Source organism: Mustela nivalis (assembly GCF_964662115.1).
Source record: "Mustela nivalis genome assembly, contig: HAP1_SCAFFOLD_2857, whole genome shotgun sequence".
Classification (NCBI taxonomy): Eukaryota; Metazoa; Chordata; class Mammalia; order Carnivora; family Mustelidae; genus Mustela; species Mustela nivalis.
The window spans coordinates 12,768-40,589 of NW_028133808.1; the positions used below are offsets into that span (position 1 = coordinate 12,768).

Below are 27,822 nucleotides of genomic sequence, written 5' to 3' on the forward strand. Positions count from 1 at the left end.
GAGAAATGCTTTAAGTGTAATGAATGTGGAAAAACTTTTTGGGAGAAGTCAAACCTCACTAAATATCAGAGGTCACACACAGGAGAGAAACCCTATGTGTGCAGTGAATGTGGGAAAGCCTTCAGCCACAAGTCAGCCCTCACGTTACACCAGAGAACACATACAGGTGAGAAACCCTATCAGTGTAATGCATGTGGGAAAACTTTTTGTCAGAAGTCAGACCTCACTAAACACCAGAGAACACACACAGGACTGAAACCCTATGAATGCTATGAATGCGGGAAATCCTTCTCTATGGATTCATACCTTACAGTGCATCAGAGAACTCATACAGGTGAAAAACCCTTTGAATGTCCTGACTGTGGGAAATCTTTCTGTCAGAAGTCACATCTTACACAACATCTGAGAACTCACATAGGGGATAAACCCTACAAATGTAATGCATTGGGAAAACAGTCTACCACAAGTCAGTTCTCACCCAGCATCAGATAATTCATACAGGGTTGAAACCTTATGAATGTTCTGAATGTGGGAAAACCTTCTGCTTGAAGTCTGACCTCACAGTACATCAGAGGACTCACACAGGGGAGAAGCCTTTTGCATGTCCTGAATGTGGGAAATTCTTCAGCCATAAGTCTACCCTCTCTCAAAATTATAGGACACATACAGGGGATAAACCCTTTGAATGTCACGAATGTGGGAAAATCTTCTATAATAAATCATACCTAACTAAACATAATAGAACACACACAGGGGAGAAGCCCTATTAATGTAACGAATGTGGGAAAACCTTCTGTCAGAAGTCTCAGCTCACACAGAACTAGAGAATTCACATAGGTGAGAAACCTTATGAATGTAATGAATGTGGAAAGGCTTTCTGTCATAAGTCCACCTTAATTGTCCACCAGAGAACTCATACAGAAGAAAAGCCCTATAAATGTAATGAATGTGGGAAATCTTTCTGTGTGAAGTCAGGACTTATTTTACATCACAGAAAACACACAGGGGAGAAACCCTATGAATGTAATGAATGTGGGAAGTCCTTCAGTCACAAATCATCCCTCACAGTACATCACAGGGCTCACACAGGAGAGAAATCTTGTCAGTGAATTGAATGTGGGAAAATTTTTTTACCGCAAGTCAGACCTTGCTAAAAATCAGAGATCACACACAGGGGAGAAGCCCTATGAATGTAATGCATGTGGAAAAACCTCTCAAAAGTCAAACCTCATTGTACATCAGAGAACACACACAGGAGAAAAATCTTACAATTGAAGGGGATGTTAGGAGTGTTGAGCTGCACTTCAGCAGCCATTACAAAAGAATTCACACTGGCAGAAGCTCTGTTGACATCCTGAATGTTCGGGAACCTTCTTCCACACAAACTGGCCTTATTTTACTCCAAAGTAGACTGTGACAAATGCAGGACAGTCTTGTTAAGTAACATTCCATTGAATGTCACCAAGCAAATACTGGTATAAAGCGTTACAGATTTTTTTATTTTGTAAAAGTATATTTGTTTTCTTTTTTAGCAAAAATACAAACTAGGTTACATCAGAATTTATATTAAAGGGAAACCTTTCAATTTTGGGGTACATAGCTTGAAGATTATTTTTAGAAGTAACACAACATTAGAAGTTGAGTTTTGGGTTTTGATGCTGTATTTATCTTTGGAAAACATAAGAAATTGTAATTTATAGAAGTATATTGTGCCCTGTAAAGCTTTAAAAACCAAAAAAAAAAAAAAAGTAAAATGAAAAAACATACTTACAAGAAGTTGCAGTCGTACATAGAATTCTCACGTGCCTTCCAGCAAGATTCCTTTGTTGCTGACTTCCACAACCATGGTATATTGTCAAGCACAGGGAGTTGATGGTACCACAGTACTAAGTCACATATAGTCCTTATTCTCACTTCAGTTTTTATATGCAGTTTGTGTGTACGTGTAGTTCTGTGAAATTTTATCACTTAATAGTTGGAGTAACCATCAACATAGCTTACAAAATTGAAAAGGAATCTGGAGTTTCTTTTGCATTAGAATTACAAGGGAATCACGATTTCATCACAAGAAGTTCCCTGCAGCCCCCATTCTGGCAATCATGTGAATATGAAGCTTTTTAAAAGCAGAAATAAACTGAGTAACTAGGGCCACAGCCTTAAATCCTTATGTGAAGCGTCCCTCAAGTGTACAGGATTTGCATATCCACATACGGTACCTTATATAAACTGTATGTGCTCCATATGCATCATGCAACTTAATCTAGTTGTGAACACAGAACAGACATTCCTAATTTGGCAGTTGTTACCATATCAGGCACATCGCCCATGTGTGTAAGGGCTGAGCAGTTTGTAAAAGGAGGCCCACAGAGCTAACTTGTAACCCTTTAGAATGTATAAATCAAAATAGCAAAGTGGCAAGTAGAATGTATTCAGTACAGAGGGATAGTTCCTAGTTCCTAGTCTCGTTTTCCCCATTCATTCATGGTTCATGTCAAACCAGGAGGTGCCTTGAGTGTACATATGTGAGTCCTCTAGTCCTCAGCCCAAATTTTATACAAACCCTCTGCAAGTAGCTGCCCTCTAAGGCAGAGGCCTGTGTAGCCAGAGACATATCTGAGCCCTTGGAGGTTTTTGGCTCTGTGAGAAGGTGGGTTGAGACTGGAGTGGGTGGAGCTGGAGAGGAGCATTTATTGACTAACAGAGTATAAAGGTGGTATAATAAATTACACCATCAGTGAGATTACACAAACCAGGTTACAGAAACAAATGATCTTAACTTGCACAAAGAGTCTAAGCTCACATCTTAGGAAACTAGGAAAAGGAGCTGATTAAATCCAGCATAAACAAAACAAAAGAAATAATACTTTGAGCAGAAAACAGTAGAACCAAAAGATAGTTATTTTAAAAGGTCAATGAAACTGATAAACATCTTTGCTAAATTAGCTAAGAAAAAGAGAAGAAACAAGGTGCTGACAATAGAATGAGGGAAAGCCATAACAACTGAGTCCATGGATATTAAAAGAATACTAATACTATGGACTGCTCTCTGTCCACAAATTTCACAACCTAGATGAAATGATATAGACCAGTTCCTTGAAAGTCACAATCTGCCAAAGCTCACAGAAAGATCTAACTAGGCATATAGCTGTTAAAGAAATTGAGTTAATACTTGATCTTCCAAATCAGAGAGTGTCAGGCCCAAATGTGTTCGTTAGTGAAGTCTACCAAACACTTCAGGAAGAAGTGATACCATTTCTCTACAATCTCTTCTAAAAAGTAAAAGCAGAACTACTTCTTAACTCGTTCTGTGAGGCCAGCATTGCTGTAATAGCAAAATGAGGTGGACATTACAAGAAAAGGAAACTGCAGACAGAAGTCTATGTCTTGGAACATAGGTACAGAAATCCTCAACAAGTCATTAGCAAATTGAATCCAACAGTATACATTTTCACACCATGACTGAGTGGGGTTTATTCTAGGTATGCAGTCCTGGTTCAACATTTGATAATCAGTTCATGTAACCCATCATATCAACAGGCAAAAGAAGAAATTACCATATGATCATACCAATAGGTGCAGAAAAGCATTTCACAAAATCTTAACCCACATTCACAATAAGAAATCTCAGCATACTAGGAATACAGGGAATGTCTTTAACTCAGTAAGACACGTCTTCAACAGCCGTATAGCTAACATTGTACTTAATGGTGAGAATAGATGCTTCTGCGGTAAGGCAAGAAGGAAGGGGGCCCCTTTGACCACTCTTTTTCAGCCTCCTTCTGGAAGTCTTTGCTAACACAGTATTACAAAGAAAATAAACTTGGATTTGGAAGGAAGAGATAATAAAACTGTCTATATTCACACATGACATGATTCTGTAGGTAGAAAATTCCAAGGAGTCAACAATAGAATACTTTGACACTGGTAAGCAATTATAATAAGGTTACAAAGTACAGTGATTGAGTGAGTGGTAAAAAGAAATGAACTCTCAGGAATAGAAGACATGGAGGAAACTTACTTACAGTTGCTAAATGAAGAGAGCCAATCTGAAAAGACTTTACACTTTGGTTTCCATCTATAGTGCATTCTGATAACAGCGGAAGCATATGGAGACAGTAAAAAAGATGAGTGATAGCCAGGGGTTTGGGGCAAGGCAGGGAAGGTTGAATAGGTGGATTGTAGAGGATTTTTAAGACAGTGAAACAATTGTTTAGGATATTATAATAGTAGATACATGTCACTTATTTGTCAGTTCCCATAAAGTGTAAAACACAAAGGGTAAACCCTGAGGTAAACTGTGGACTTTAGTTAGTAGTAATGTATCAATATTGGCTCATCAGTTGTAACAAATATACCACACTAATACAATATTCGAATAAAGGGACTGTAGCAGTGGGTAGAAGTGACGGGGGTATATAGGAACTCTGTACTTTCTGCTCAATTTTTTGCTAACTCTAAAACTACTCTAAAAAATAAAGTGTATTAAACAACCTGCCTGCATGTAGCAGTGTAGATGAATCTGTGAAGCTGCTTTCTTCTATACTTAAAAAAATTAAGAACTCACATTATTCAGTACCAGTTTTCCCATGGTGGGAGGCAGAATGAATTATCATAAATTGCATATTGACAGCCACTAAACCTATTTTCAGTTATAGCTTTTCTATTCTTGAAAGCCATATTATCTTTCTTGGAAGTATCATGAATTTCTTACCTCTCTTCATAACATCTTTTTTCTATATTACGGTTTTTGTTTGTCATAGATTTCTGCACTGAAAATATAATCAACATTAATAAACATTTGAGATGTTTTTATAGTATTTGGAATATTCTAAATTATAGTAACTGTGGCCTGAAATTAAGGTCTAGTATAATGAACTCTTTTACCTCTGAAACCAAGATGGAATCCCACCACCAACTGAGTGAATAGGAGACAGTTAATACACTTATCGTAATGAAGAGGATGGTCCATCCAAGATGAAGATCACCATCTAAGATGTAGTTCATCTAGTTATCATTAACTAGTTGTTCTTGACTGACTAGCTGGTTCTGTGATATGACAAAGGCCCCTTGGGATAGAGCTGCCAGTTGCTGCCAGTCCTGCCTTTTGACCTGCACTGTACTGCCACCTTTTTGGGGTGTCACTGTGTCTTCCCACCCTAAAAAGCTCTTGTCCCTAAGAGAGAATTGTTAATTGGCCTTACCCCAGGTGACTTCCCTTTGGGTTCAGTGTGGCTGTGAAGCTCCTTCCTGTAAAGGCAGTGACAACACTGTTCCCTAACTGCATTTGCACCCCACCTACCAAAGATCTGGCTAGAACCCTGTGGTTACTGCATAGTCTGGTGACCATCCCTGACTTCTCAGTGTACCCATGCATAGCATGGTTTGTTATTGTGTACTGCTGGGATGGCATGCAGCTGTCCTTTGTGAAATTTTGGGAAGGTAAGACAACCAGCTCCAGGAGGATAAGCATGCCATTCCAGTTGTCTAATGAGCTGTTGCTCAGGTAAGGGCAGGAGCCTCCCCTCTTTCCTCTGCTACTCCTTCCCTTGCTGCCATTGTGCACACATCTGATGCCCGATGGTGTTGAGGTGCAAATTTATGGTATCCTGTGGCTCAGTTGTTGATAAGAAAAGAGATCCCTTCCAAATCGCCAGAGAAAGGAGCTCAAGTGCTCTTTCTGATGCAAAACCTCTAGCCAGTGAACCTGAAGTCTACTCAGCACTGCTGTTTTATCACTACTCCAGGGTCTAACCTTGGAATTATGGAGCTTAGTGACTTTGAATGGGGCTATAGACAAATAACCTTACCGTTTGTGAACCCTGACCCCCGGGATATTGACTGGCATTCCCTGGAGGAAGCGACAACTGCCAAAGAAGCCAACTGCTGGGCTGTGGTGCTTTCCTTTCTGACCACCCAGGTCCATGCTACAGGTGACGAAAACAGAAACCTGTGACTTTACATGGCTAGAAATCCAAAATATTCTGAGGGAATTTGTACAGAGAGAAAGGAGAGAGAGAGAAGATGATGGGCATGGTAGAAAAAAAGAGACAACCATACAGCAGATGATCCGTCAACCACTGAGTAATGGGCCAAGCACACTCATGCTGCTCCAGTCTTCTCCCTGTGCCTGTGTTGGAAAGAAATTCTCATCTTCTTGTTTAGGGAGGAAAACACCCACTCTGTGCCTCAGCAAAGGGGATTATTGAATGCGACTTAAGCCCAGGATTTTTAATCTGTAAGAAGCGACTATTGCCATGGAGCAGACCCATAGCCCTGAAGATCCTGCCTGGAGGATCTCTGGGGGAGGAAATTTGTAAATTTGATCAGAGTAAAAGAAAAAAAAAAAAACCCTGAGGTCTATCTAGTGACAACAAAAAGGAAAGATGCAGCAAGAAAGAATGAGGAGGTGCCTGGGTGGATCAGTGGGTTAAAGCCTCTGCCTTTGGCGCAGGTCATGATCCCAGGTTCCTGGGATTGAGCCCCGCATCGGGCTTTCTGATCAGTAGGGGGCCTGCTTCCCCACCCCCCCACACACCCCTGCCTGCCTCTCTGCCTACTTGTGATCTCTGTGTCAAATAAATCTTAAAAAAAAAAAGAATGAAAGAATGAAGAAGGGGGAGGGACTTGGATACAGGAAGAGGAGACAACAAAATGATGGAAATTAAGGTCCACAGATTGACCCAACTGGGGGAACATACTTAAATAATTTATACAACAAAGATAAAAGGGCATTGATTGGCTTTTGTACCTCTACTATTTAGTTTCTGAATTGACTTAAATATCTGCTGAAATGCACCATTGGCAAATTTCCATGGCCTTAAAACAGGGCTCAGATTATGGCCATATCTGGGCATTCCACTCAATTTAGTCATGTTACTCCTTAAAATCTTGGAGGAGCTACTGAATATAAAATAGAAGTTCCTTAGACTAAATATTGGTATTTTCCTTAAAATTCACTTGTTGAAATCTAAACCCCAGTGTGATGGTATCTGGATAAGGTTTGGTTATGAGGATGGAGCCCTCATGAATGGGAGTAGTGCCCTAATAAGACTCCAGAGAACTCCTCGGCTTTTTGCCTGCGTGAGGACAACCCAGAAAGACAGCTGTCCGTGAACAAGGAAGCAGGCCCCCACCAGACCCTGATACTGCAGGGCGCCTTGGTCTTGGTCTTGCCAGCCTGTGGAACTGTGAGAAATAAATTTCTGTTGTTTATAAGCCACCTGGTCTCTGATACTTTGTTTTAACAACCTGAAGAATCTGAGACATTCAGGATAAATAGGTTCATTTTACCTTAACCAACAGAACTGTAGCCAAAGTTCTCCATGGTATAGCACCCTTTGACTTAAAGCACCATCCCACAGTAGGTTCTGATCCAGTGAATATAAACTGTGGGCACTTAATCAGTTGACAAAATGGGATCCCTCATATACCATACACCTTTAGCTGAAACAATTGTAAAGTCCTGTTCAGAGAAGTGATTATCACTACTGCTTCTCCATTTAATAGCCCAGTATAGTCTCTTCTTAAACCTGGAAATGCTGATGGCACTTCACAGTGCCATCGGTGCTATGACCCATCTGTTCAGGACCCAACACCACTTTGCTGAAATTACTCCTATCCCAATAGCCACCACTAAGGATTTTGTTCTCACAGATTTGGCTACTATATTCTGTTCAGTGCCCTCTTTAACAGCCTTAGCCACAATTTGCCTTCACCTCCGAATGGGGCACAGTACAACTTTTCCAGGCTACCAGTGGGATATCTCAGCACCTCTGCCTCTGCACATAGTCTTTGCAGGCAGTATATTAATTGCATCCACATTTCCTCAGGAGCACAGGTATAATATTATACTGATGACATCCTCTTCTGAGGAGCTATTTCACACATTCATTGGTTACATACACATACAAAAGAATCACAGAAGTGGATAATTCATTTCCCTATACATATCTGCAAAGATCTGGCTCAGTATTGGTAAACCAAGGGCTGCTCCATCCCTGGCACTGTCAAGAAATAGCTATTGATGATTCTCTCTGTTGTGTGTTCTTTGCACACAGAATGTTAATGCAAATACATCATTTAGTCCTTTTTGGGTTCTGCAAACGACTTGTTCTCCACTTACAAGGTTCACTTAATTCACTAATGCTGTTACTTTCAAATTGACTCAACTTGTATAGGACCTTCTCCAAAAATAGACTCTAGAATCAATCCAAATTGAAATCGACAGGCACTGCTGTCAATGCCCTTCCGTCCTTCTAGAGACCTTAGCAATCTCCTCTAATGCCTCCTGGAGTTTGTAGACATCATTGCCATTAATGGCCTGTGAGCTTCTGGAATGAGAAAGTACCTTCTTCAGCCCTGCCGTATACACCTCTGGAGCATCAGTTGTTGGTCATATACTGGGCACTCGGTACATAGAGACTGAGCACTTTCTTTCTCAGTCAGATGGTTGTAAACTTCTCATGAGACTATAGCTGTGAACTGAAGACAGTAAGAGGGTAGAATATAGGAGTTAGTAGAGGTCATGGGCATACTTGAGATTTCAGAACCTGCTGGAGACTAATCTTGTATATGCTGTTTCATTAAATGATGAAGGGCTGCTTGAGTACTCAGTTGTATGGCTTGGTGGATCATACAACACCTAGTTCTTGATGGGCAGTTCAGGATACATGGTAACTTGGTAGCCTGGGGTTAAGTGTTCAGTCTTAACACTGTGGCCCACCAGGCATGCCAAAAGCTGTTTCTCAAAAGAATAGTTGTTTACAGAGGATGCATGGCTTTGCTTAAAGAATCCTAAGGGTATGCACTGTGATTCACATATAGTTGCCTGCCAAAAGCTCTAAGCAGGACCCTCTACTACCAATACTTCAAGCAATGTTAGATCTGCTGGTTAATACAGCCCAAATGGCACAGCAGTGTGCTTGGCAGCTCAGATCTGTTGCAGAACAGTCTCCTGTTCTGGACCCTACTCAAAATTGGTAGCTTCTCTGTTCACTTAGTAAATGGCTTGGAGTAGCAGACCCAAATGTGGTGTATACTGTCTTCAAAATCCAAGGTGGCCCAATAATGGTTGTACCTCTTTCCTATTGGTAGGAGGATCAACTCATTCTTTATTTTAGAAGGAATACCTTGGCATGCCCTACAACACTGGACCCTTAGAAATTTTACCATGGTGGCATTCCCCTGCCTTTCTGTGGGATTAGATCCCACCCTGAAGCAGACAAGTGTCTTACCAATGTGTCTTGAGTATTTGCTACTTCCCTAGCACAGTAGGTTCAACCAGCATTATATCTCCAGTATAATGAATCAGCAACATCGGGTGGAAGATAAAGACAATCCGGCTGTCTGTAGAATAGACTGTGATATAGGGCTGAAGAGTTGATAAGCCCCTGAGTTAGGACAGTGAAAGTGTATTGCTGGCCTTGCCAGCAGAAAGCAAACAGTTTATGATGGTATTTACTAATAACCATAAAGGGGGAATAAAGCATTTGCTGCTAAATAGCTTCACAGAGCGTGACAAGGGAAGTGTGGATTTGTTGTTTTTTCTTGTCTCCATAGTTTTTCCTTTTCTGTAAAATGTACCTTTTCCTACTGTAATTTTTTAGAGGTATTATTTAGCATATGAAATGTCTTGCTTATTTTCTTTATATTCCCTCACTAGAATGTAAATTCCATCAAAACTGGGAGTTTTCTCTATTTTAGTTAGTACTATAAATACAGTGTCTAGGTTACAGCATATTGTAAATATTCAAAGGATAAATGTCAAATGTATGTTTGTGTTTATATTGGATCATGAATTAAAGTGTATTTCTTACTATAAATTGAGGTTAAAAATATTTGCAAACTTTAGCAGGTTTTTACGAAGTTAAACATAGTCTGGTGTAATCCAAGTACCGCATTCCTAGGTACTCAACTTATTTGAAAACTTAACATTTACACAAAAGCCTGCATATGAATACTTATATCAACTTTATTAATAATGTCCCAAATTGGAAGCAACCAAGATACCCTTCAGTAGATGAGTGGATAAACAAACTGGCATATACATACAGTGAAATACTATTCAGTGATTTAAAAAATGGTGTGTTAAGCCACTAAAAGTCATGGAGCAATTTTAAATGCATATTAGTTAAGGAAGCCAGTCTGAAAGAGCTATTTGATGTATGATTGATTTTTATTTTTATTTTTTAAAGATTATATTTATTTATTTGACAGAGAGAGAGAGCAATCACAGGCAGAGAGGCAGTAAGAGATAGAGAGAGGGGGAAGCAGGCTCCCTACTGAGAAGAGAACCTGATGTGGGGCTCAATCCCAGCACCCCAAGATCATGACCCGATCCGAAAGCAGAGGCTTAACCCACCCAGGCATTTTTATATGACATTGGAAGAACCAGAGTTATAGAGAATAACATTTAGAAAGCTTCAAAGGAGGTTGAGAGGGCTGAACACATTATTCACAGGAAATTTTTTCAGTGGTGAAGCTATTATTCTGTAGGATACCATTATGGTGGACGCGTGACTTTACGCATTTGTTCAGACCTGTAGGACTTTACAGTATAAATAAGGAAACTTAATGTAGGCAGATTTAAAAAGCCATTGAGGGGTTCCAAGGATACCAGAAAGCATTTTAAGCTAATTATGGAACCACCTCATTGAACGAGGTGGAGGGTGATGTGTGCTGATTTAAGTAACTATGGAAATGCATGGAGACTATAAGCCTCAAGACAAAAAACTGCACATAAGCATTCTACCCTAGTTGATAAAGTTGTTTTCCATGGGGTACAGGTTAACAATTCTAGTACTGCTATACATTTACATTGGGATGGAACAATTAAGTAAATGTGTAGCAGATGGGAAGAGCTAGGTTTATCACTGTTGCATTGGGACGTTACAACTGGGCAAGAAAAGGAGGCTAGAGTGATCCATGTGGTAGTGGTTGAGAGTTGGAAAAATCAATGTGAACTCATATTTAACTGAATATAGATACATATGCTTGCATATATAAGTTTTCATGTTTATATACACAGTGCATTATTAACTGCATTATACACACAATATATCTTTTTCTCTGTCAGCTAAGGATATAAGTGCACCAATGTTCTAGAAGCAGTATGTACATGCAGTGCCCAGATCTTACTTTCTAATACCATATTCCATATTTAATCTCCAAATAAGGACAATAACAAAGTCATACTTCCTCCATCTAACATTATACAACTATCCAGGGTACAGCTGGAAAAAAGTCTTACACTCCTTCTGTTAAATTCATTACTGAGAACTTTGTTTTTGTATTGCTCAATGCTAACATATGCAAATTCATTTGATATTAATATATTGATCATGTACCCTATAAACTTATTGTGATCATTTATTCTGATGTTTTTGTCAGGTTCCTAAGAATTTTTTTTTAAAAAATAAGTTCACATCATCTGCAGACAGAGATAGTTTTACCACTTTATTTCTGCTGTGGATCACTTTTCTTCTCTATTATTGCCTAATTGCCCTGTCTAGGCCCTTAGTACAATATCATAGTACAATATTAACTTTGAGTGGTAAGAGTGGTGTGAGGGCAAATAAAAAGTAAAAGGACGAGGTTTAGTATTCCTCTAAAAATCTAGAGACATCTCTCTTTGTATTTTCTTATGTAAACTTGTAAATTCTTTTTCTGCCCCTTTGACAATGAACATAAATCTTCTTAAATTCCTCTTGGCAGTTTTACAACCTAATATGTCTTTCTCAAGGACCTCAGAACCATCTCTTTGAACGTCTAAGATTAAGGTCTGATAGTGTGCAGCTCTGCTGAGGGCTCTCTTCTTGGCTTGCAGACAGCTGCCATCTTGCTGTGTCCTCTCTGACTCTCTTGGGTTTTGGCACCTGGAGAGAAAGAGAAAAAGCTCACTGTTGGGCTCTCCTTATAAGGTCACTAATCTTATTGGATCAAGACCCCACCCTTATGACCTCATTTAACTTTACTTCTTTCTTCAAATATAGCCACATGATGAGTTAGGTCTTCAGTATACACATTTCATGGGACACAAATATTCAGGCCATAACAGCCCTCATGCTTACTATCCAATATTTTTTTAAATTACTGGTTCTGTCCAGTCAGCAGCTAATAAATAGTTTGCTCTTGTAGACTTGGCTAGCATGTCCTATTCAGTGCTTATTTAAAATAGCCTTTCAGTTGCAGTTTACCTTCAGTTCCCAAGGGACACAACACACCTTTTTCAGACCACTCACAGCATACTTCATTGGTTCTGCCATTCTGCTCAATCTTGGCAGACAAATTATTAACTGCATCACTCTTTGTCCAGGTGACTGACATTGCAGCACAGGTATGACATGATATTGGTGACATCCTCCTATGAGGAGATTCTTTTGACACACTCATTAAAGACATAGAAATCCAATATCTTTTAATCTTTTGGGGTTCTAGTGATAACATAATCCTCATCTATAAATTTTGCTTACTGTCACTGCTGTTGCTTCTTACAAATTAACTCACTTCAAGTGGGGCTCTCTCCAGCCAAAAAAACTCTGTCCATATTAAAATCAGCAGGCACTCTTGTGAGTGCTTAGAAACTCCTTCATTAAAGAGACTTCGACAGCCTCGTGTCATGACTCCTAGAGTCTCTGGACCACATATCATGGCAATTAAGTTGTCCAAGAGCTTCTGATAGAAGAGACTGAACCTTTTAGCTTCCTGATGTATGTCATTAGAACAACAAATTACTGGCTATATCCTGAGATATCTCAGAGATAACGGCTCTCAGAGACCTTAAGCCTATGGCCCTCCACACACAGATGCCCATTATACTTGGGTTGGAAACACCTCACAAACTTCACTAGCTACCAATGCCTATTTAATATAGGATGGAGCCAAACCTGGGATATCTGGCCTAATCAACCTGTGGTGGTAGGGTGGCCTCCCCTGTCCCCAGTCCATTGCCAAATGTTGTGGTGCAAGAGGAGGCCACCTCTCCTCAAGACCCCCAAACTGCTTGGAGAGTCCCTTGGGATTAGTCAAATGAACAACAATAGGAGTTTGTTGGCACTACTATTCAACATAAAGATGATATAACTTGGTGGGATGTTGGTGTTTCCATCCCTCACTCGGGAGATCTTTGATTAAAGGATGAGACCCAAACAAAATCAAAAAAATTGGCCAAACTTCAAATAGTCATTTTAGCACTGAATGCTTCTGACAAAAAAGAGTCCCATCTCCACATTAATTATGAACTACGGAGGCATTCCTTAAGAGCTGACCCCTTCAAAGAACTCTGGGAATCTCTTGCTCATGGATGCTCAAAATATAATATAAATTTTAAAATATAAATAAAAATCCTACATCTCAGGGTGTCTGCATGGTACAGTCTTAAACATCTGACCTTTGGTTTGGACTTGTGTCTTGATCTCAGGGTCATAAGATTGAGCCCCACGTTGGGCTCCTTGCTCAGCATGGTGTCTGCTTAAGTCTCTCTCCCTCTCCTTTTGCCACCCCCAATAAATAAATAAATATTTTAAAAAATCACATGTCTCTATATCTACTAAAACTGTGATACAAGGATATGTCAGGACATTCCTCTTTCTGTTTAAAGTACAAGACAGTATTAGTAGTATCCAAAGCACATATTTTATCTTTCAAAATAAATACAATTCTGGGAGAGACATAATTGTTTTCTCAAACCATTCCTCTTCAAGTTCTGGTCTAGTAAGTGGAACCCTAAATGGACTTCTAATAAGCTCCTTAAGGAGCAACTGGGATGGAAAACTAGTGGGGTATATAATTGAAGGCAAACCTGAGGCAATGGTGTTGTGAGTTGGAGTTTGCTGAAATTGAATATATCAACAAAGTAAGCATGTAAAGTGGGGTACAGGCAATTGGAGACCAAAGGACAAGTCTGGAAATTTCTGATTCCCACTGTGTGGGTAGCCTTCTTGGGTAAATAAGTTTAACCAGAACCCTAAATCGTCCATAACTAATCACTCTGGATATCTGATTGGTTTTTCATCCTCCAGGTGATGTTTGATCACCTTGGCCTGTCTTTAGCAAGATTCTTGTTAGGTTGATTTAGCCTAAGTCCTCCTTAAACCTGATGTTTCCTCAGTAATTTTCCATCCACTGACCCCAGCCCTGCTCTTCGACTATAAATTCCTACTGCCCATGCTGCATTTAGAATTTAGCCTGGTTGTGTATTGAGATCTCTTTTTCCTTACTGCAACATCCCTGAATAAAATCTGTTCACGTATTTGTTTGTTTTTTGCTTTACTGTCCAGCTTTGATTCTTCCTTGACCGAACAATTATTTGGCCATATTTCCATGAGTAAGTGCTGTTCTGTTCTAGATAATCCCACTTATGATGTCAATTGATTTGGAGATCCCAAGACCATCCGTGGGTTCAGTGATTTGCTAGGAAGTTTTATAGGACTCAGCATACAGTCATACTCATAGCTAAAATTTTTCCAGCAAAATTAGCAAGGGGGAATGGCTCATGGCCAATGTCCAGAGGAAACTGGACATAAGCTTCCAAAGGTTCTCTTCCAGTGAAGTCACATAGGATGTGCTTAATAACTCCAGCAATGAACTATGATAGCACATGTAGAATGTTTTCTACCATGTAAGGTCATTAGAATCTCTGTGCTCACAGGTTTTATGGGGGCTGGTTATGTATGTGCCTCTGCCTGATACATACTAAAATCCCAGATTCTCAGAAGGAAAGTAGGTGTTCAGCATAAACCATATTGTTTGTACAACGAAATTTAGGTGCACGGTAAGCCACTTTTTTAAAAAAGATTTTATTTATTTATTTGACAAGGTAGAGAGAGAGAGAGCACAAGGAGGGACAGCAGCAGGCAGAGGGAGAGGGAGAAGCAGGCTCCCCACTGATTAGGATGCCTGATGCGGGACTCGATCCCAGGACCCTGAGATCATGACCTGAGCCGAAGGCAGTCACCTAACCAATTGCACCACCCAGGAGCCCAAATGTAAGCCACTTTTATCAAGTAGACTTGTAGGAACACTTGAGAAGTCCAAGTTCTCAAGCCTTTTCAAAACTCAAGTTCCCAGGTACTAGCCAGGGGGAAACCTTATAAGCAGGCCTTCTAAGGACAGCTATCTCCATCCACTTAAATGATAATATGACTTCAATACATTTTTAGTTTGCAAGTTTGCAATGCTTTCAATGATTCAGCCTTTCTGTGGTTAGTTATGAGTTCTCACATAATGCAGTTATGAGATTATCATTTCAATTTTTGCAGTACTTGGTATTATCTGTTTTTATTTGCATATATTTGAATCCTAATATGCCAAAATGCAAGTGTAAATCATGTGATGGATTTTCTAAAAGATGAACATTGATTAAGCAAGGAAAAATTTCCTTTGAAGGTTTCTGTCCAGGATGCAAAGATAGCAGTCAGGTATAAACCAGCATATACTAACTAATAGTTTAACATAAGAGTTGTATTATTTCCTCAATTAGTTCTATAGAAAGTGAAAAAATAAATTTACTATTACGAGGAATTCAGATTGAGATACAGTAATTTCAGCAGAAGTTGTAAGCACCCTGTATGCTGTACATCATCAACAGTTTCTCAGCTCAGATAGACTGTTTGAATGTACTGCTGACAGAAGTGTTTTCTGATTCTGAAGTTGCAATCAGAATTTCAGGTGCCAGGATGAAATTAACAACAAAAATAATAGCTCCGCTTATGATTACAGAGATTATCAAGGATCAAATGGTGTCACCTTTTTACAGCATCTCATGGATTCAAGTAATTCCAATATAGAAAATAAATATTTTCTCTTTGCTTCTGTGCTGCTTTTGGTGGAGCTATAATAATTCCTATATATACCTATACTAATACAAATTTTGGTGGATGTTTGCATAAAGGTGCAGACATGTTTATTCCAAGTTGAAACAAAGCACAGATGATTCTATGGAAGATGTCATATCTTGGCTGTCATATGCCTCTATGCATGATACCTGCTGTTCAAATAGCTTTTGATATTCTCTCTATACCCGTTGAAGTAATTGAATTTATGCTATGTTTGAGTTGAGTGAGTGACTAAGAGATTTATGTGATTTTTGTTGGCATTCAGTATTCTTCACTTCTCTTGCATTCAGGAACCCACTGGTTCTCTTTAACAAACACAGTTAAGAGAGTTCTGTTTATTTAAAGTACTGAAATCATAGTTCAGTTCTCAAGAAAATGTCCCAATATTCTTGTTGACTATTTTTTCTTGTTGTCTTTTTAAATAATCCATTGAGTGAAACTAATTTGCTTATCTCTTGTATATAGTTTTCAGTATCTTCTTAGCAACAGGATTATGGAAACTGAAAGAAAAGCAAAAAGTATTATTAAATATTCCAGTTTTCAGTGGAACCTGAAAGCATCAAAGGAAAAATTGATGAAACCTTCATGTCAAGCTTGTTCTTAAAAGGGAAAATAATGCTTATAAATAGGAAAATAAATTGACTTGTGGATAATCATCATTGTACTTGCCACGACTGTCTTTTGAAATGGATTTCATCTCTTAAAGAATTTGATTTTTTTAAAATAAATGTTACTAAGTGCTTTTCCAGCATGGGAACAAGTGAATTATCATGTGTAGTTTTAAAGAGGAAGGGAAAATTTGGCAAAGATTAAAAAAAAAAGGTCATTAATCAAGAGAGCCAATGTAATTTTGAAGAATGGGAAAGGCAAATTATGACATGAAAGACGGTATTATGTATTTCTGCAATCAGATTTTGAAGAACAATTTCCAGTGTTAACTTCATGCCACACATAATGCTAAATCGGGTGTGTTTCCTCATCAGTGAATGTCCAGAAGGACAAAACGAAATGCGAGAGACATGGATACTGTTTAAGATATGTTACAATGTAAACGGAACACAGACTGTCTCTGGAAGAAATTCTGCAAGTGCATTCTGCAAAACAAGGAACTGCTAGGAGAGCCCATCTATCAGAGAATAAAAAATGAAATAGGTATATATTTAGATACTTAAATAATTTCGGGTAAACAACGAATAAAAATAGGGGCGCCTGGGTGGCTCAGTGGTTTGAAGCCTCTGCCTTCCGCTGGGGTCATGGTCCTAGGGTCCTGGGATCTGGTCCGCATCGGGTTCTCTGCTCAGCAGGGAGGTGGCTTCCCCTCCTCTCTCTCTGCCTGGTCTCTGCCTACTTGTGACCTGTCAAATGAATAAAATCTTAAAAAATAAATAAATAAATAATTAAAAAAAAAAAAAACCTGTATTACCAGTAGGTCCCCTGCTTATACCTTATTTGCTAAATCAAGCAGTTCTACCCAACGTCCGCCAAGTCTGAAGGCCATACTCCAGCGAGGCGGCGCAGATATTTGGGAAACTTGGTGGGCGCCCTATGGCTGGACGTGGGAGTCGCTCCTGGCCTTCTGTGTATGTGTGCTGCACCCCTCCCGTCTAGTTCGAGTCGTCGGCTGTGGCCTATTTTTTTTAATTAATTAATTTATTTTCAGCATAATAGTATTCATTATCTTTTCACCACACCCAGGGATCCATGCAATCCATGCCCTCTATAATACTCACCACCTGGTACCCCCACCTCCCACCCCACCCCACCCTCCCCCCGCCACTTCAAACCCCTCAGATTGTTTTTCAGAGTTCATAGTCTCTCATGATTCACCTCCCCTTCCATTTTACCCCAACTCCCTTCTCCTCTCTAACACCCCTTGTCCTCCATGCTATTTGTTATGCTCCACAAGTAAGTGAAACCATATGATAATTAACTCTCTCTGCTTGGATTATTTCACTCAGCATAATCTCTTGAGAGGACCGTCCAGGATGCTTCCGAAGCTGAGAGCACGGCCACAGGTGGGGAGTGTGGGGCCGGTGGGGGGCTTGGGCATGGGTGACCCTTTAAACGGGAGGTTCCCCACGGAGGGGCGATTGACGGAGGAAGAGGCTTTGGTCCCTGAGCTTGGGGTGAGTCCTGCTCCGTCTTCATGCATCGAATGCGAACCAGCAAGTCCCAGCGCTTGTTACCGAGCGAAGCTTGGTGTTTTCATCTCCGAAGTGAGGGCTCTGCCCGTCGCTGGGCACTTCTCTTTTGGGGGAATGTTGTTCTTCTCCACTCTCGGTTCCTCTTGGTCTTCCAGTTCACCTGTGGTCAGTGTAGCATCCCCATGGCAACCACGTGCGGGCCGGGAGGTGATTAGAGCGAGCCCCAGATGGCCTAGAAGGACCTGCCTCATCCTCTGCCCGCATCAAACCTGGGTGTGAGGCAGACCCAACAGCAAACACCTGCAGGAGCCCTGACCTTGTTTCCCTGACCTGTGAGCCTGGCACCTGAGTGGGGGGGGGCATCCGGCCCCACTCACCCGCTGCACCCTTCCCCGTTCCCTCAGTAGCAGCACTGGGCATTTACGGAAGGTCGAGCTTGTGATTGAGGGAGTCGGGAAGGTCCAAGAGCTGTAGATCTTGGATGGAGATTCCAACTGGCTATGTCCAGTTTTCCTGGAACAAGGCAGCTCTTGTGAGGGAGAAGGAGGGTTCCAGGAGCAGGGACCCCACCTAAGACTCCAGTCAGATGGTCCCCAGATCTAGAGTGAAGGAGAAGGGGCAAAGACTTGCTCAGCTCGAAGCAGTTTGGGTCCTGCTGCCAGAACCACGTTCATAGCCAGATTCTGGCAAACTGCGTGATGGTGGATGTATTTGGCCAGCTTTCAGGAGGGATGTCAGCTATGGCTGGGAGAGGAGGGTAGGGTAACAGGAACCAAAGGTACGGCTTGTTGGAGAGCTGTGGGGCATCATGTGGAAAGAAGGACTTAGCAGCCACAGAGGAGCAAACTGTTGCCTCCATCCCTTCCTCTTTCCTCCACTTCCAGATTCTCAGCGGCCGGCTCACTACAGCATAGCCAGCGCCATCCCTCTGTCCTGATCTGATAGAATCCGAGATGGAACTGCAGGAAAGGTCTTTACGGCTTACCTATTTGTGCTCTGCTTAAAGATGGGACTGGGATAGGGTGGGAAGGAAATGGGTCTTCTTTCACGTACCTGCTCCTACTCACGCATTTTGTTGTGGGAGAAATAAGAGTAGACTTTGAATCGCTTGATGGCCCAGGGCAGCTGTTTTCTGCTTTTACAACAGATAAGTCAGAAGCAGTTTGTTGTTTTTAATCAAAAGATATGTTTGAGAACCTGAAACTGAGTTAAAGCAAACTCTTCCCCCCCACCTTTGGAAAAAGACCAGCCCTTAAAACCCCATCCATTTTTTCAGAAACTAGTAGGATTGTCTGGTTTATAATGACCATTATAACTTGAAATATTTTGCTCTGCATCAGTTTTAATGAAAGCATTACATTCCATTCCTTGGCTTTTCCTAATTTGTTTATTTAGTGTACCGTGTTGTTTACATTTTTCTGTTTTAGAGCATACATTGTTAGTAAATCAGGAGAAAACAAAAAATTTTGAAAGATTTTATTTTTAAGTAATTTCTACACCCAACATAGGGCTCTAACCTACAACCCCAAGATCAAGAGTTGGTTGCCCCACCAGTTGAGCCTGCAAGATAACCTGAAAACAAATGTTTTTGCATTTAAAAACTAGAGTGTCTAAGCACTATGGAATTGTGCATGGGCTGTTCCCTCCCTTCCTGTCCTCCTTTCTTCCCTTTCTCAAGGCATCTCTGCTTCAGGGGTGTTTTACCCACAGCTGTGTGGAGTTTTTCAGGCTGATGGCATCTCTCATGTTGGTTCTTTCCTCTCAGCTGTACCCTCATGGTTATCCACACCCTTCAGGGCCAGCAGAAGATGATCACATCCCAGGTGAGCTGTTCATTTGTTCACAGTTTTGCCTAACAGTGATTGTTATATGTGAGGTTTATAAAATGTCTCCACCTTCATATGAAATAGTAGAAATCAGGGAAAACGCAGAACACAAGTCAACAGGTCACAGTACATGGGCCAAATACAGCCTGCTGCTTATTTTTCCATGGCCCACAAACCATGAACTTTTAGGTGGTTGAGAAACAAATCAAGAGCAGTAGTTTGTGATGGGAAAGTGTATGAAATTCAGATTTCAGCATCTATATAAAGTTTTATTGGGACCCAGCCATCCGCATTCCTTTGAATGAAGTGGTTGTGGCTGGTTTCGTATTATAGGGGTAGAGCTGAGTGGTTGTGACAGAGACTGTGTAGCTTGGCAAGCCTGAAATATTTATTACGTGGCCATTTGCCAGAACTGTTTGCAGTTTGCTGACCTCTACTACAGTAGGGCAAAGAGGCCTTGTAGATAAATGATCACATCTTGTGATCTTACTGAGTTTTGAAACCAGAACATAAGAAAGTTTTTTGATAAGCTTCATTTGGTGGCATTATGTACCTTCCAGTGACAGTCCTGCAATGATAAAAAGAAGTGGTGGGCATAGAGTAATTCTTGTCCATTCAGAGGAAAAATTGAATTGCACATGAATTGTGCCAGCAGTAGGGCTGTTGGCTGTCAAAGAAGGAGCAACTTTAGGCAGACCACAGTGATCCAGGGTAATCAGTAGGATGAGACAGGCTTTGTGACAGTCCTGGGGATTGGGAAGTATCTAAATTTTTGCAGTCTGGTAAGTGACTCTTCTCTTTCAATTGTGGTAAAATACACAACACAAAATTCACACTTGAGCCTTTTTAAATTTTAGAACTATTACACTTAACACACTCACAATGTTGTGCAACCGTAACCACCCTCTCCTTCCAGAATAGTTTCATCACATCAAAAGGAAACCTTATACCTTTAATGAGTGGTGCCATAATTAATGAGCAAATTACTCTGCCATCTCCCCAGCCTCTAGCAACCACTAATCTGCTTTCTGTTTATGGATTTGTCTATTCTGGATATCCCATATAAACGGAAACATACAATATGAAATCTGTAATGTGTGGCTTCTCTCACTTACTTAATGTTTTGATACCCATCCATGTCATAGCATGTACCACTACTTTTTTTTTTAATGGCTGAATGATACTCCACTGATGTGTCATACACCTTTTGTGTATCCATCAGTTGGTGGGCATTTGGAGTGATACCATGTTTTGGTATTGAGAACAGTGCTGATATGAACATTCATGTACAAGTTTTTGTTTGAAGACCTATTTCACATCTTTTCTGGAAGTAAAATTAATGGGTCGTTCTGCATTTATTGTGAAACCACCAAACTCTTCTACAGCAAGGTCCCTTGCAAGTCCATTTGAATTTTAGGTTAACCTTTCTATTTCTGAAAAGAAAAGGCTATTGAGATTTTAGTAAGGATTGCATTGAATATGTGCATCATTTGGGGGAATTTTGACATTTTAACAGTATTAGGTTTTACAGTCCGTGGACGTGAGGTGTTTTTCCATTTGCTTAGGTCTTCTTCAGTTTCGTTCAGCAGTGTTTTGTAGTTTTTCAGTGTGCAAAGCTTACGCATCCTTGCTTAAATTTATTCTTAAGTATTCTTTTAGATGTTACTATAATGAAACCGTTTTCTTAATTCAACTCTAATTTCTCTTTCAACTTAGCTGAAAGCAAGTAAGTGAAAACTGCTTGATTCGAAAAGGAGATGTTATCCATTCTCACTCACCATCCATTCCTTCCTTTAATGTCTTGGGGGTTTTTGGGTCATGGGGGTGTTGCACCTTAGTAAGATTTTCCGTATTCTTCGTGAGCATAACTTTTTGGTAAGGAATATGTAACTAGATATTTTTGGCCTAATATGAAATGTGCTGTCCTTTATATTGAGAATTTAATTCGTTCTCATTTTGTTGTTACTGATACATGGTTTTAGCTCCTTCATCTTTCATTGTAATTTTATTCTCCACACTTTGTTCTTATGTCTTTAAGAAAGTTTGCTGAGGTGAAATTCACATACTAAAGTAACTATTTTAAAGTGACCAACTGAGTTCAGTGGCACTTAGTACATTGAGAGTGTTATGCAACCACTACCTTAATTGAATTTCAGAATATTCCCATCATTCTAAATAAAGCCTTAGGAGTTTCTCCCCATTCTCTTATTAAGGAGTTTCTCCCCATTCTCTTATTCACCCAGTCCCTGGCAGCGAGCTGTTTGTGTTCTGTCTCTATGGACTGAACTATTCTGAGTATTTCCTACAAATGGAGTCATTCAGTATATGGGCGTTTGTGTCTAGCTTCCTTCACTTAGCATGTTGTCAAGGTTCATCCATGTTGTAGTACTTACCAGTACATTTTCACTTTTTTTTTCTTATTTATTGTGGTAAAATACAACATAACATAAAATTTACATCTTAAACAATTTTAAGTGTATGCTTCAGTGGTGTTAACTGTATTCACATTCTTGTGCTTCTGTCACTCCGTTCATCTCCATAGTCTTTCATCTTGTAAAACTGAAATTCTGTACCTATTAAACAATAGCTCCCCTCTGGGTACTTCTATGATACTTCCTGATTCTGTAATTCTGACTACTCTAAGTACCTCATAGAAGTGGAATCCTGTAGTATTTGTCCTTGTGTGACTGCCTTATTTCACTTAACATGAATCTTGAAGATTCATCCATGTTGTAGCATACTGCAGACTTTTTTCCATTTTTAAGGCTGAGTGATATCCCATTGTATGTATATATACATTTTGCGTATCCATTCATCTGTCCATGGAAACTTGAGTTGTACCTTGTTTTAGCTATTATGAATAACAATGCTGCTATGAAATTGAGTGTACAGACATCTTTTTGAGACCTTCTTTTAGATTTGTTCTTTTTCAAGATTGTTGTGGATACTCAGGTTTCTTTAGATTCTGTATGAATTTTAGTATGAAATATTTTTTTAAGATTTTATTTATTTATTTGACAGAGATTACAAGTAGGCAGAGAGGCAGGCAGAGAGAGAAAAGGGGAAGCAGGCTTCCCGCTGAGCAGAGAGTCTGATGCAGGGCTTGATCCCAGGACCCTCGGATCATGACCCGAGCCAAAGGCAGATGCTTTAACCCACTGTGTCACCCAGGTGCCCTAGGATGAATGTTTTTGATTTCTGCAAAAAATATTATTGGAATTTTGCTAGAGATTTTATTGAATCTGTTGATTGCCTTGAGTAATATTGACATTTTAACAATTAGTTTTCTAATCCATGCACATGGGACGTGTTTCCATTTATTTATGTCACCTTTTATGTCTTTTAGCACTGTTTTATAGTTTTCATTGTGCAAATCTTTTATATCTTTGATTACATTAATTCCTAAAATTTCTTTTGATGCTTTTGTAAATGAATTTGCTTTTGTAATTTCCTTTTCAGATTATTCATTGTTCCTGTATAGAAATGCAACTGACTTTTGTATGTTGTCATATCTTGCTATTTTGTTGAATTCATTTCATTGATCCAACAGCTTTTCCTGTGGAGTCTTCAGGTTTTTTCTACATATAAGATTATATCATTTGCACAGATGATTTTACTTTTTCCTTTTCAATTTGAATACTTTTATTTCTTTTTCTTGTCTAATGCTGTGACTAGAACTTCCAACAGTATGCTGAATAGAAATGATGAAAGCAGGCAGCCTTGCCTTGCTCCTGATCTTAGAAGAATAGCTTTCAGCCTTTCACCATTGAGTATAATTTTTTCTGTATTTTTTGCATACATGGCTTTTATTATATGGGGTTAGTCAGTTTAGATGGTCATGTGTTTTTTTCCTTCATTGTTTGATGTGGTGTATTATACTGATTGATTTTTGTGTGTTGAACCATCCTTGGATTCCAAGAATAGATCTACTTGGTCATGGCATATAATCCATTTTATTTTGTTTTATTTTATTTTTTAATTGAAGTGTAACATACAGTTTTATTTAGTTTAAGTTGTACAACATACTGACTCAATTGTATACATTCGTCAGTGCTTACCACAGTAAGTGTAGTCACCAACTGTTGCCATACATGATTACAGTATTATTGACTTTATTTACTGCTCTATACTTTTCATCTCCATAATTTATGTATTTTATAACTCTTCTTATATCTATTTTATATCTTTTGTGAGTTTGTAACTCTTAATCCTTTTTCTCAGCAGTCTCCTCCCCACCTCCCCTCTGGCACCACTATTTGTTCTTCGTATTTATGGATCTGTATTTTGTTTATTGGTTCCTTTGTTTTGTTTTTCAGATTCCACATGCTAATGAAATCATATGGTATTTGTCTTTTTCTGTCTGACTTATTTCACTTAGCATAATACCTTTTAGGTCCTCCTATCTTGTCACAAGATCTCATTCTTAAGGCTGAGTAATATTCTATTGTGTCTCTATATCATATCTTCTTTATTCATTCATCTATCAGTGGACACTTGGGCTCTTCCATATCTTGGCTATTGTAAATAAAGCTGCAGTAAACATACATATGCTGCATATATCTTTTCAAATTAGTTTTGTTTGTTTGTTTTTTCCCTTTGGATAAATACCCAAAGAAAGTGGAATTATTGGATCATATGATATTTCTATTTTTAATATTTTGAGGAAACTCCATACTGTTTTCCACAATGGCTGCACCAATTCCATTCCCACCAAAAATACACAGGCCTCTCATTTTCTCCACATCCTCACCAACATTTGTTATTTCTTTCTGATAGTAAGCACTCTGACTGGTGTGAGGTGGTTTCAATTTACATTTCCTTGATGATAATTGATGTTGAGCATCTTCTTATGTGTCTACTGGCCATCTGTTATGTCTTCTTTAATCAGTGGCTTTTTTCATTTGTTTGTTTTGTTTTGTTTTGGTGTTATGTTGTATATGCCCTTTATATGTTTTGTATTTTAATCCCTTATTGGATATATCATTTGCAGATACTTTCTTCCATTCACTGGGTAAATTTTTGTTTCATTGATGGGTTCATTTGTGCAAAATCTTTTTATATTTATAGTTGCAATTTTTTATTTTTGCTTTGTTTCCCTTGCCTTAGGTGACATATCTAGATAAATCTTTCTAGGGCCAATGTCAAAGAAATTACTTGCTGTGTTTTCTAATAGGAGTTGTATAGCCTTTAATCCCTTTTGAGTGTATTTTTGTGTATGGTGTGAGAAGGTGTCCCAGTTTCATTATTTTGTACATAGCTGTTCAAATTTCCCAGCACCAGTTGTTAAAGATACGGTCTTTTTCTCAGTGTTTATTCTTGCTTCCTTTGTCGTAGATTAATTGACCATATAGGTATGGGTTTATTTCTGGGGTCTCTGTTATATTCCATTGATTTTTGTGTCTTGTTTTGTGCCAGTACCATGTATTTTGATTACTATAGCTTTGTAGTATATTATAATACTTCTGTTTGATAATATTTTGTTGAGGATTTTTTACATTAGTGTTCATAAAGGATATTGGTCAGTTGTTTTCTCTTTAAAATAATTTATTTAAACAACAACAAAAAAGAATTCACTCATTTTGCCCACTCTACTCCCCACCTCTGGCAACTACCAGTTTGTTTTCTGTATTGAGAGTATTTTCTTTAAGATTCCACATATCAGAGAGATCATATGGTACTTGTCTTTTTCTCTTTCTGACTTATTTCACTTAGTATAATGCCACAAAGTCCACCCATGTTGCTATAAATGGCAAGGTTTCATTCTGTTTTATGGTTGAATAATATTCCATTGTATAGATACACCACAGTTTCTTTATGCATTCATCTATCAATGGACAGTTAGGTTGTTCCCATATCTTAGATATTTTAAATAATGCTGCAATAAACATAAGAATGTATATAACCTTTTGAGATAATATTCTTATTTTTTTAATTAAATACCCAGAAGTGGAATTGCTGGATGATATGATCTAGTTTTAGTTTTTGGAAGATCCTTCATACCATTTTTCTATAGCACCAATTAACCTGTGTCAAGGAGCTTACCACCTGTGTTTTTTTCTAGAGTTTTATGTTTACATATTTTCCTGTTTCTTTGTATGCCTTGTGATTTTTTTGATTGACCACTGGGCATTTGACTCTAATAATGTGGTAACTCTGGAAATCAGATTCTTCCCATTCTGCAATGTTTTCCTTATTTTCTTACTGATTTTGTTTATTTTCATTTATCTTTTGATTGTTGTAGGCTGTCTCTGTGCCAAGGATCTGCCTGATGTGTAAACTTAATGTCTTAGTGTTTTCTGAGCCTGTCCTTGGGTATGCACCCTTACTTTCTGATTCTCCTAGTATATGCAGTTATTTTTTAATGTCTTGGTCTTCAGTGTTTGGTTCCTAAAGGGGGAAAGGCAAAGAATGAAGGAGGAGAAAATGAAAAGGGGAAAACACAAACTGAAGGGGACTTGCAGCAACCGGGGAAATTCACTAACAGTGGCTGTGTGCCTCTTTGCACCTGTGTGATTAGAGGCATTGGTCCTCAGAGCATGGGAACTTGCACAGAACCCCTTTATAAATCGTGTTTTTGTTGCACGTGTTTATGATGTGGATACTTTAAGTCCTATGGGAGCTATGTTTTTGTATGTTTCCTTATGAGAATAACTTCTTTAAGACCAGGAAGAGTATTTTATTAAACTTGGAATTCTCAGAGACTAGGGCAGTTACAGGTACATGTGGGCACTCAGATTTTTTGTATTAAATAACAAAATAATTCACCAATGGTATTTCTATTATGATCTTTTTTTTTTTTTAACTCACAAAGCATATCCCAAAAGAAGCTCTATAATAGAGGTCCTTAGTAACATTTTCTGGCCAGTTTTCAACAGTAAAAAATGGTAAGAATTGGTCTTTGCAGTCAAATGCTCTACCACAGAGCTATACCCCCAAGTATTGGTCTTTGAACTTTTTTCCTGTCACTTGATTTTGACCACTACAGACTGAGCAGAAATGTGCTTTTCCAGGGATCATTGTCATTTAGGGATGTGACTGTGGGCTTTACCCAGGAGGAGTGGCAGCACCTGGACCCTGCTCAGAGGACCCTGTACAGGGATGTGATGCTGGAAAACTATAGCCACCTTGTCTTAGTGGGTAGGTAGTGTTTGTTTCTCACATAGACCCCCAGTATGTGTGTCTTTTTTATTTACAGAAACTTGCAGGATTTTTGGAATATAATATTTAGTTTTGAAATTTGGAGGTCAAGGATGACCTTTTGATTATCCAAAGGGATTTGTTTTCTTTTCCCTCATAACAGGCATTATTATTATTTTTTTTTATTGTATGGTCTTTGAGTTATAATGTCCTCCACCTTCAGAGGCCCTTAAACTCATCCAGTTTGTCCCACTTCTCACTCACAGGGTATTCCATCCCTGAAACAGAAATTGATCCTCAAGTTGGAGCAAGGAGAGGAGCCTTGGATATTAGAGGAGAGTTCCTGAGCCAGAACGACCCAGGTGAGTGAGTGATCCAGATGGAGTTTAGGAGGAAATTAGATCACAAAGCCTTAGTTCAGAGCTTTAAGGCCATTGAAATGGTCTTTAAGAATCACTTTTTAGAGGCTCTGGACCTTTGAAAGTAGCATGTTGACGTGACTCAAGTATTCAGTGTCACTCAATCACCCAGTATCTTCCAGTGTCACTTTTATACACAATGTTATCTTTGTTTTCCTTCTTAGGAATAAATTATATAGAGTTAAATACACAGATCTTAAGTATACACATGTACTATATATGTGTGTATATACAATATACATATAAACACAGTGTGTGTGTGTGTGTGTGTATGTATTTAGTATCTGCCTGCTTTGATTCACTATTATGTCTATGAGAAATATTCACATTGTGTTTATGATTAGTTTATTGCTTTATATTGCTGTGTAGCATTCCACTGTGACTACCACAGTGTTTATGTCTTTATTATGTTATTGAAACATATTTAGGATACATATTTGAAACATATTTGTTTTGAAACATA

The 27,822-nt window shown here is 39.0% G+C and overlaps 1 protein-coding gene across 3 annotated transcripts in view; it reads left to right on the forward strand.

Moving 5' to 3' along the window:
- LOC309858591 (zinc finger protein 37A-like) overlaps nucleotides 1-27,748 on the forward strand; it is a 39,609-nt gene extending 11,861 nt beyond the window's left edge. Inside the window, exons 3-7 of one of the 3 annotated variants that reach the window (XM_082751306.1) lie at nucleotides 17,792-17,848; nucleotides 18,862-18,947; nucleotides 19,743-19,800; nucleotides 26,814-26,940; nucleotides 27,207-27,748. In XM_082751306.1, the coding sequence (XP_082607432.1) occupies nucleotides 18,931-18,947; nucleotides 19,743-19,800; nucleotides 26,814-26,940; nucleotides 27,207-27,310 (306 nt within the window). In that variant the 5' untranslated portion in view covers nucleotides 17,792-17,848; nucleotides 18,862-18,930 and the 3' untranslated portion in view covers nucleotides 27,311-27,748. The remainder of the gene's footprint in view (nucleotides 1-17,791; nucleotides 17,849-18,861; nucleotides 18,948-19,742; nucleotides 19,801-26,813; nucleotides 26,941-27,206) is intronic. The other 2 variants (XR_014308261.1, XR_014308262.1) reach the window with 2 other exon arrangements.
- The last annotated feature ends 74 nt before the right edge of the window (nucleotides 27,749-27,822 follow it).